Source organism: Puma concolor, chromosome A3, assembly GCF_028749965.1.
Source record: "Puma concolor isolate L17-30 chromosome A3, mPumCon1.1.hap2, whole genome shotgun sequence".
NCBI classification, from domain to species: Eukaryota; Metazoa; Chordata; class Mammalia; order Carnivora; family Felidae; genus Puma; species Puma concolor.
Window position 1 is genome coordinate 52878744 of NC_141669.1, and position 11167 is coordinate 52889910.

The following is an 11167-nucleotide window of genomic DNA, read 5'->3' on the forward strand; positions in this document are numbered from 1 at the left end:
GCCCCCTGGTGCCCTCACTGTTTTCAAATCTCAGGAAAACACCGGCCACTTTTCCCTCTACTTTTGGTAAGAGAGAAACCCTCTCTCCTCTCCTTATTTATCTTTCTTTGCAGAACTGGGGTCCTGACTCACAGCCATTGTTCCTTCTCTTCATTTTAACATATCCTTCCTTTTCTCCTTCCCCCTCTTGAGACACCTCCTCCCATGAGAATGTCTACCTTAAAGGGAATGGGTTAAGGGTACATGGTGAGAAGGGGGGTTAGGAGTCCTTTGTTGCTCCAGAGAGAGAGAGAGACCCTCTCTTGTCTAAGCACCTCATGTAGATGCTTAGGCTCTTTGAATTCTGAAAAACATCCTTGACACCGCTCAAAATTCTGGCGTCAAGGCCATATCGCTCCTATTTTGTTCCTTTTCTTCCCAATTGAGGCATGGCGGATTCAATATGGCCAGTGTTCAATAAAGACGGGCGAATGAATGAATGAATGAAATAAAGACACAACTTCAAAAGCACACCATCTACACGCCCAGTTTGTAAGCGATCCTGATTCCTCTCTTGTTCTGCACCCATCTTTTCTCACCCTTAGCCTCACTGCCCGGTAAAGGGTTCTCGCATCATACCTCCGGGAACGGGTCTTAGAAAAGCGGCAACTGTTACATACTATAGCACTTTCCGTTTTCCAAAACTGCAGAGCACTATGGTATTTATTATGCTCTGGTTCATCCTCCTCGCCCTCCCTGCAGGGCTGAGATTTCTGTCCCCGTGCCCTGGGCTAGGGTTAGTGCCGGAGCCGTGGCCGCAGATGCGGCCGCGCGCGGAGGGTCGGGCGGCGCGGGCGCGCGGGTGCCGCGGCCAAGGGGCTCTCACCTCGGAAAGTCAGGCTGGCGACCGGGTCGCTGCGCCGGTCCTTCTTCACACTGGGGAGGTTGCTGGCCCTCACCAGCAGGCAGCACAGCATGGTTGGGCCGCCCCGGGCGCGCAGAGGCACGCGGGCAGGACGGGAGCGGGAGCAGGGGGCCCGGGCACCAGCGAGCGAGAGCCCGGCACCGCGGCACCCGCGCCAGAGGGGAGCAGTCGCCTTCGCTGCGCTTCCGCGAAGAAGTCCGCGCGCCCGGCCGAGGCCGCGGGGAGGACACAGGACACCCGCTGGGCGGACCGTCCCACCCCCGCCCGGCCCTAGCCCCCGCCCAGGCCCGCCCCGCGGGTGGCGGGCGGGGCGGGGCTGGGGTCAGATGGGCGCCGGTGGCTGCGCTGGTCCCCCTCGGCGGATACCCGCCCCGGGCCGGGAACGGAAGCGGCGCTGACGCGGAGCGCACAGCTGAGCCAGGCGCCGGCGACTCGAGCCCGGCGCTCTGCCCGCCGGGGCCGGAGCGCACCAGTGCCGACCTCGCGGGAGGCCGCGGCTCTGCACCCCGCTGCGCCCAGCCAGGCTCCGCACGCCTAGGACGCCGGGAGACTGGGGAACGAGCGAAGGCGGGAGGAGGGGACATCCGGCCGCAAGAACGCGAGAGTCTGCGGAAAACTACCAGTTGCAGCGAGTGTGCGGAGCGGCGGGGCGACACGCTCCAACCCGAGCCCCCGGCTTCGCGCCGCCCGACCAATTACCCGCCCGCGGTGCCCAGGCGGCCGTTCTGGAAACACTCCCGGACCGGCCCGAGCCCTCGCGAACCCGCCCCTCAGCTTCTCCAAGCAGTCTGGGGTCGCTCGTCTCCGTGCGCTGAGGTGTTTAAATTATATTGCGTTCCCTGAAGCACACCGATCCACACGCTGCCCACTCGGTCCCCCTGCCACCGCCTCGACAGCAACCTCCAGGCCCCCTCGCCCCCTACAGTGGGGAGGAATTGAGTTTAGCCCGAGCCTTGAGTGCTTGTCAGGTCCTTTGCAGCTGGTGGACTTCTCGACCACGGGAGCCCTGGCTTCTCATCTCTACACCCCTACACCGCAGCACCTAGCACGGGGCAGGACACTGCCCCTCCTCCACCTCCTCACTGGTCCTTAGCCTGAATTCGGTGACTAGTCATCATTCTCCCGCAAAACCTCTCAACTCGCTTTCCCCTCTCTTACTTAGAGGCTCCAGCATTTTTCATGTGGGTAAACCATAACCTGGTGAAATCCAACTCTGCTTACTCCACCCTGCACCGAAGATGTTGGAGAATCGCAGATCTAACCTGCCCCCACCACTTGATAACCGTGACTCCTGACTCAGGTGCACCCTGACTGCTACCCAGCAAGCAATCTTTCCACAGTCTCTTCAGAGAGGACTGTCATACTTCTCTCTCCCCAAACCTACAACACGCCAAGCCACCCTCACTCTGTTTGCTTCCTATTTACTGAGTACAGAACTTCCCCCAGGCTCCCAGGCTCCTAACCCCCATCAGCATCTGTGCCCAAATCCTTTGCCTTCTCTCCCATTTTTAATTGTTTTTCATTTTATTTATTTTTAGAGAGAGAGAGAGAGAACGCGCGTGCGTGCTTGGGGGAGAAGCACAGGAGACAGAAAGAGAATCCCAAGCAGGCTCCATGCTCAGCGCAGAGCCCGATGTGGAGCTCAAACTCACCAACTGTGAGATCATGACCTGAGCCCAAACCAAGAGTCGGAAGCTCAATGACTGAGCCACCCAGGTGTGCCAACCTTCTCTCCCATTTTTTATGAATGAAACATCTATACTCCTAAGACCGGCTGGACACTTGGGCACTGGATCCCACCCCTTCAGTGACAAGTCTGAGGCTGTCTTCTCCCCAACCTTAAAGGTTGCACCTTTTCTAGCTGGCTGGGGACTTCCTCTGGACTCTCCCACTCTCCCTGGGTGACCCCACTACCTTCATAATGAGGTGGACACTTGCTTCCTCTCCAACATTCAGACCTCCTTCATCCCTCTTAGCAGAACGCAGCTGTTCAGGTATGACCCCCCAGGCCCAGCTCCAGGTAGATCCTGATCTATCTGAGCCCATCTCCTGGCAACGGCTCTTGCTTTAGCACCAGACATACGTCCTGAGTTGTTCTCCAGAAGGGATGGGCTTTTACTCCAGAAACGGACAAGCCCAACTCCCTCCCCTGATTCTTAAGAATAAGGAAGCATGAGGATCCCATTGGCCTACCATCTCTAGGATGCAGCAGACACCTGTGGCAGCAGACCGGAGAGAAAAATGGTCTGCCTGGGTCTGAGATGACTCTGGAGCTGTACGCTGTATATGCACAGAACCCACCATGTCTCTGGATCCTACTGGGGCCTAGTACTCGATGGGAGTTCCCTCCAAGGGGGCATGTATTGCGAGGGAAGGTCACCCTAAGACTGTTAATTATTAAAGCCTACTTGAGGCAAGATCTCACTTACTTGAAGCTTAAATCTTCCTTGCTGACACCCATGACTTTGGTAGCATCTATGTGCCCACAGTATCCAAATGCCTCCGCTGAGGCATTTTCTCTACTACCCTCTCCTGCCTGGGCCACTGCAGGGGCCTCCCAGCTGGTCACCTCTGGTCCATTATCTACACTGGGGCCAGGTGATCTTACAACAGATATGATCAGGCCTCAAAGGCCTCCCTTGCTCTTGGGATGAAGCCCAGATCCCTCACCTCCACCCACTGAGAAAGGCCACTCCACCCCTCACTCTCTGAGTCCCAGCTCCTATGGCTTCTCAGGTTTGGGAACATGCTGAGCTCTCTTCCAACTTGGAGCCCTGCCGTCTCCTCTGCTTGTGAACGCCTTCCCCTCTCTCTTTACAGGGCAATCCCCATGCATCCTCAGGCCTCAGCTTACATATTGCGCCCCGGGGGAAGCCGTCTCTGACATCCTGGCCTAGGATGGGTTCCTCTGGCAAACAACTGGACAGCCGCACTTTTATTCTTGGCATTCATTGCAATTATAAGGAATAACTGTGTAATTACCTGCTCGAGGTCTAGCTGGATGGTGGGGTCAAGGAGGGGAGAGACCAAGGACATCTCAATCGGCCAGGTATTCCCAGTGCACAGTAAGTGCCGGCCTGAGGTTGGCATAGTGGCCAGTGGACTTGGTTCCCCAGTGTCTTTTCCACCCCATGATGAGATTAAGCCAGTGGTTCTCAAAGAGGGCAGTACTGCCCCCTGGGGGAGTTTTGGATATGATGATTTGGGATATTTTTTACTGTCCCAGTGATTCCAGGCTGTGTTCCTTTCCCCCAGCTCTCCACACCCCGCCACCTCCTCCTGCTTGAATCCATCAGAGGTAGCACAGGAAATCTGTAGGGGGCATATCTGATATTTCCAGAGGAATATTCCAAAGGACTCGTACATACAAACATTTGGCTTGTGTCCCAGCAACAGGGGCTCCACACGTCTGTTCTGTAAACCAGAAAAGCAGCAGCTGGTGGCCTGAGCCCCGGACACTTCCTGAGGCCCCTTTCCCATTCCAACCTCCAGCTTCCCAGCCTGGCTGCTGTTTGCTGCTTCCTGATGAGATAACTGACCGTTCCTTTGGAGACATCATAGTGCAGCCTCGTCCTAAAGGGGGCTTCCTCCCAAAGGGACTTGTATCAGGAATGCAGTTCTCATGGACAGCCAGCTGGGCCCTCAACTTGTCACCTTTCTATATGTTCTCCCCTTCTTCTACAGAAATGTTGCACAGTTTTACCTGGACACATGGCCACCCAAATAGAAACTAGATACGGCCTCACAACTAGATATGGCCATGAAACCAAGTGATGGCCAGCAGGGTATGAGCAGAATGTACAGAACTGTCTGATTGTATCCTTATAGGGAAGAGGCACGCCTGCCTGTGCTGTGATACAGGTTGTGATGGTGAAGTCACCAACCATGTTGTCAAGGGGACCCCCGGGAATAGCAGAGCAACAAGACAGGAGGATCTGGTGCTAGACAGCCCTGTGGGTCAGAACCTTACTGGCCAGAACTGCCTAAACATCAACTAGGAGGTAAGTGAGAGAGACCATCGTGTTCACACCACCATTAGTTAGGGCTCACTAATAGCCAGGTTTGCACCCCACCTGAAGCTCACGTACGGGACAGCTCCTCAGCACCCCAGACTACCCCAGTACCTCTGTGAAGGTGGTAGGGCCAGCTTAGGAGCCACTGAGAGGTAGCAAGGCGGTGAGGGGACCTGTTTTGAAGCTGAGTCTGCATAGCAAGCCCGGACTTTACTTAAGATGTCACGTTAACTGCAACAACATTTCAGGGCTGATAGAGATGAGGAGGAAGGGACTAGAGTTCTCCTCGATTTGCCCCATTGCCCCATCGGTGTATTCACAGATAGGTGCTGACTGATAATCCCAAGAGAGAGGAGACTGGCTGTCTGTTATCCCAAGAGCCCAGGACTAAGGTCTCCAAGATTGAATGAAACACCGTGCTTCACACACTGTCATTGGTGTCCCCTGGGGGTACATTCGGCCTACAGACCTATTGTCTTTGAGCAACACAATGTTTTATAACAAAATAATACCTTAATTAAACATCAGGAGGTTTCTCCTACAAATCCGAGTTTATAGCTTCTCTTGAAAAACCAGAGAAGCTGGCACACGGGCCCAAATTCTCTGCCTGACAGTGTCTATCTGGCACCTGTGCAGTGAGCCGTGCACTCTCAGCTCACTCCACTTGCCACCACTTACCCAACGCGCATGTGCTTTTCCTTCTGACCTCATCTTAGTTACACCACCTCCCAGGCTCCCCTAGGCATGTGAGTTTTTGGTCCCTGCCCTCTTCTGTCACCTATTAGGGGTCCTACCTCCCTGTCAGTCGAAGAAGAGGTACTTCTAACTGAGATTCTTCTTGTTGTTGGAGTTGGGCCGACTGGTATCTTCTGGCTCAGGTCTCTCTTTTTACCAAGGCCTGACGTGGGGTGACCAAGAAGCAAACACACCTTGCCCCTCTGCTCAATGATACCAACCTTGAGATGAAGACTCTGCCTATGAATTTACAGGATTCCTTCAGGGCACAAGTGTCAAGGTCCAAGAACTTCCAAGAGTATGGACGGTCCAAGGCATCCTTCTGCCCTCTCCCCTCACATTCACTGAAGGATACGTGCTCCATTGATAGCCCAATCCAAAGCTGGGACTGAAAGGGCACCTGTGTATCCACCAAGGGTGTAGAATGTACAGGCAGCAGTGACTCTGGCCATGGCCATGATCATGTGACTTCCTGGGCAGAACCATCTTGTAGTGGGAACAATCAGATAGTCCTGGGCCTCCATCCCAGTCCACCCTTTTCTAGCTGTGTGACCCGAGGCATGTGACTTGATCTTTGAGAGTCTGCTTCCACTTCTGTGAAATCGAGAGAATGATACTTCACAGAGCTGTTGGGAGGATTCAAACTGAACGATAGCCCTTCCGGCACAATGGCTGGTGCACAGTAGGTTACAGTAGATGTTAGCACTCTACTGGCTAACATTTCATTCTAATGAAGCAATTTGGAAAGAGATCAGCATACAGATAGCTGAGATTGAGCATGACTTTGACCTGGGGAGAGGCACCGAGAAGGTTTGTAGGCTTGAGGGGTCACCAGAGGAATATTTGTCCCAAGAAAGACCTACCACCACGGTGATAGCCGTGGCCAGACATCAGGCAGGATGGACAAATGCCTTCAGCTCAGAAGGGGCTGCTCCAGAGTGGGCAGCCAGAGGAGATAGGACCAGGGTCCCTTGAGGCAGAGGGGATGGCCACTCACCACTGAGCCCCTTGTGCCCAGTGTGATGCAGCTGATGATAGGAATGACCAGGCAAAAAAGATAGTGACAGTCTTCTTGGATGTGTGAAGTGATTGCCTTGTACATGTACAATGCATGTTAACTATAATAATTATTATAATAAATATATATATAATCATATATAATATTAGTAATAATAGCTAGTATGCATTGAGTGCCAAGAGACTGTGCAAAGAGACTGGACTCCAGGGTGTGAGCAGACCTGGGTTCAAATCCTGCCCCTCCACCTTTTACTGCTTGTCTCTTGAAAACCAAAGGTAATTATGACCCAAAGGAAATCGTGAAGCGGTGAAAGATGGCGCTCTGGAGCTAGATTGCATGAGCTCGATTCCCAACTCCACTACTTACCAGTGTATAATGTAACCACTTTGTGCCAGTTTTCTCATCTGTAAAATGGGGGTGACAGTTGCTATTATATATGGTTGCTAGGAGGGTTAAGTGTTTACATACAAGTGCCTGGTACAAATTATAGCTGGAACATGATGTAGCTCACGGTTAATGAGTTTTATTTAGAACAGTGCCTAGCACCTACTAAGCTCGGTAGCAGTTAAATACGTCTCTTTCAAAGATTATTTTTTTGAGAGTGACAGAGCGCAAGCAGGGGAGAGAGAAAGAGAGAGACAAAGGATCTGAAGTGGGCTCTGTGCCAACAGCAGAGAGCCCAATGCTGGGCCTGAACTCAAGAACCAAGATCATGATCTGAGCCAAAGTCAAATGCTTTGACTGAGTCAAAAGCTGAGCCACCCAGGCATCCCTAAATATGTCTCTTTCAAAGGATTGTTATGGGGTTTTAAAGAAACAGCAGCTGAAAATGGTACATTGTTTGTACTTAAATGAATGCCCATTCTCTCTCCTTGTGATGAATGTACATTTTCAAAACCAGAATCCTCCATCTATTAGTCATTTGTCTTATGTTGTGTGCCCTGCAGGCTTGCACTGCCCCCTACTTTGACTCAGCCCCATGCCAGGTACCCCAAGCACCCCCCCCCCCACCCGTGCTGGCTCAGGCTCATGGTGCCTGGGTGTGGGCAGCACATGGTATGCTTATTCATGAGCCATGGATGCTGAGAACAACAGAGGGCGGTGAAGAGGGGTGTGGGGGTGAGGATGGGAGGTGCTTTAGCCCCTGTATGACCTTGGCCAGGCCCTTGCACTTCTCTGGGCCTATTTGTTCATCTCTAAAGAGGAAAAATATCCCTGCCTTTTGGCCTCACAAAGCTGCTGTGAGCATGACATGAATTTATGTGTGCACAGAGGAGGTGTCATTATGGGATATTATAATCAGGTAGCCAAAGGAGGAGCTTTATGGGCCCAACACCTAAAGGGTCTGGCTAACTAGTGAGGGACTACTCCCCAGAAGGGTGTTTGGCTCTGAGTAGTGATAGTGTGTCCCTGAGACTGGGGCCTTCTGTGTAATCATTCGCCAACTTGGCTCTGGCTGGGAGAAGGAGGGTGAACAGGCCTGAATGCGGCAGGGAGGCCAAATTTGGACTTGGGTTAAGAGCAGGGACAGTGCAGGAGGTGGAATGTGTCCAGGGCTGGGGGAGGGAGGGACTGCATTCCCGGTGGCTGGGAGTGTGGGCTCACCAGCCCCCTCTGGGGGCACTCACTGTCAGTGCAGACAGCCTACTTCCTTTCTCCCAGGGAAGGGGAGACCGACCACCCAGGGGAGCCAGGCAGCAGGCAAGGGGCAAGGCTGCAGACTGACATCACGCAGGTGGGGGGAGGGGCGAGTCAGGGACACCAAGGGAGGATGACGGATGCGGGATGGGGAAGATGGCCCCACAGACAGCCCTTGGGGTTGAAATAATGACAGGAGAGGAGCCACACCAGCAGTACTCCTGTGGGTAAAGCACTTCAGGGGTTAGAAAGTGCTTCCCCATACATTATTCATTCTTTCCTTTCTCCTACTAGGGTTCAGGGCCTGGCATGGGTAGGGGAACCATGAATTATGAGACAAGTATGTGTGTGTGTGTGTGTGTGTGTGTGTGTGTGTGTGTGTGTGTGTGTGTATGTTTGTGTGTGTGTGTATGTTTGTGTGTGTGTGTGTGTGTGTGTGTGTGTGTGTGTGTGTGTATTAGGGGTGGGGGAGGGTGGGAGAGGTTGTGATCAGGGAAGAAAAATCTGGTTCAGGCTGAATGGACACCAGAGGAGACAAGACCCCTGAGAACACAGGCAGGGCTCCATGGTGGCCCCCCTTGAGGTTCTTTTATGCATTGGACAGCTCTAGAGGGTGCCATTTGCAAAGCTTGTTCAGCTCTTAGCCTAGGGCACTGTGATGGGGGCTAGGGCACTGGAGCAAGAGGCAGCTATTCAAGCACAGGGTTTCCCCCTCCCTCCAAGATGACAGTACCCTCCTTCCCCTCAGCTAGAGGGATATTCACGGTGGGTATGATGCTCCCTGCAGCTGAGCAACTAGGAACCCTGGGCCCTTCGTGAGGCTGCTGGCCTGGCCTGACATGCCCAGTGCTGAGGATGCAGAGGAAGTGTGGAGGCCCCCCATTTGTGCCTTTGTCTTTCCCCTGGAAACACCTGGATAAATTTCATTTCCGGAGAAAACTGTGGGAAACTGGTGGAGAACAGGTCAAAACAACACATTAGCAAAAAAACATCTGTAGTGTCACCTCCCACTCCCCTTCTATCCCTCCTCTTGGCTCAGGCTGCTTCCCAGGTCACAGGTTCATTCAGTGACTCCTCCTTGAGAAGCCCCAAATTTCACATCCAGGAGTGTGTGTGCACATGCACCTGTTCTGACATGTCTTTGTGTGCTGTGGTGGACACACGCCTTCTTTCTCTGAACCTCTACCCCTTGGAACATCACAGATGTCATATGCAGTCCTGGGTGTACATGTGTCTCAGAACACATATGTACATAGGCATCGGGCGTCTGGGAACAAACAGGTATATCCAGGAACTCACGAAACTGAAAAGGGAAGTCTGTTGGATGTTATGATTTCTGAGGGCCTGAGATGAAGCCAGGTCTCTGGAGAGAAGGGAAGTGACAAGTAATAGAAACTGAGAACAAACCCACTGGGTTGGGGCTGGGGGCTGGACTCTCATACCCTTGGCTCCGGTCCTCCCCCCCCCCCCCCCCATTGGCTCTAAACCTAAAAACCCAGCGGGGTAGACCACAGCTCTGGCTTGACCTTGAGGGCAGTCCCAGGAAGCAGATTGGGCCTGGTCCTCACTTCCTGGAGAAAAAGTTCAGTCATGACCATGGGAAGACTGTACTGTGGGAGGTCCCAATCTGATAGGGGAGTAGGCTCCTCTGTTCAAGGATGATGAAGATACCACTCCCCAGATACCACTCCCCAACAAGCTCCAGTCTGGTGGGAGGGGAGGGGAGAAGAGAGAAAGTTCCTAGAGGCTGGTGCTGGTGTCAGCCCTGCCAGCTGCTAAATTTCTCCCATCCTGTGCGGAAAGCCAGAGTAGGATCCCTGGACAGGAGAGCGCTGCCTCTGCCCCCAGTGGCCGCCTGCCTGCCAGCCCAGCCTGTGATAGAGAGCTGAGGCCTCGGAGAGCAGCCAGGCCCAGGCCCGGGGAAGACAGCAGGGCTATAAATAGGCCTGGGACCCAGCCTTTGGTGGAGAGGAGGAGATCCCCGCAGTACAGTGCGGGAAGACCTCTGCTAAGAAACCCAGAAGAGTGAGAGGAGAGGTGCTGGCCCCAACTTCCAGGCCCACTTTAGCCCCAACCTGGGTTCAGCTTCCAGGATCCAGAGAAGCGCTGCTCAATCACCTCACTCATTGCCTCAGTTTCCCTCTGGGTCACCCCTTTCTGAGGATGTGTGTCTTTCCAACACTCAAAGTCAGTCTGGCTGGGGCGTGGAGTCTCTTCTCTCCCATCCCCGTGCCCTCTGGGTGGAGGTCTGAGGTGTCCCCTCTCTGACCAATCCCCCCCCACCCCATCCCTCCGCCCGGCGGGGATGCAGGCCCCTCCTACCTGCAAACACCGCTGAGCAGTAGGCATCGCTGATATCTGTGTCTGGGGTGTGGACATTCTCGGCATAGAGGATGAAGACTCTCAACATGACTGGCGCGAGAAAGGGCCCCGTGCGCCCAGGGCGCGGAGAGGGCTGGAGAAGGTCGTGGAGGATCTAGGCGCAGCTCGTGGGTCTCCTCGCTGGAGAAGGCTGGAGGAGGGAGGCCGTTTGGGATCGCTGGCTGCCGGCTCAGATCTTCTGCTCTTAAAGAGGAACAGGCCAGCCCCGGGCTGCTCCAGTGGGCTACACGCGGTCCTCGCACCCTCTGCGCTTACCAGCTTGTCAGCAGGCGCTCTGAGAACTGGGGCTTCTGCTCATCTTCCACCCCCGCCGCCCTACCCGGCTCGGCCGAGCTGTAATTCAATGCTCCGGCCGCAGACTCTCCCAATGACAAGGCATTTTGCACCTGGCTGGGGAAGAGCGGACTGGGCGGCGGCCGCGATGGCGGAGGGCTGGCCCAGGGCTCAGGACGCCCAGCGCAGTCCAGATCTCGCTCC

At 54.3% G+C, this 11167-nt stretch overlaps 1 protein-coding gene across 23 annotated transcripts in view; it reads right to left on the reverse strand.

Moving 5' to 3' along the window:
• Positions 1 to 11167, reverse strand: part of DYSF (dysferlin) — a 229649-nt gene extending 218482 nt beyond the window's left edge. For 9 of the 23 annotated variants that reach the window (XM_086700883.1, XM_086700885.1, XM_086700879.1 and 6 more), the window contains exon 1: positions 866 to 1145. In XM_086700883.1, coding sequence (XP_086557009.1) covers positions 866 to 956 — 91 coding nt within the window. In that variant the 5' untranslated portion in view covers positions 957 to 1145. Of the gene's footprint in view, positions 1 to 865; positions 1152 to 10630 lie in introns of those variants that run through there. The other 14 variants (XM_086700880.1, XM_086700876.1, XM_086700874.1 and 11 more) reach the window with 5 other exon arrangements.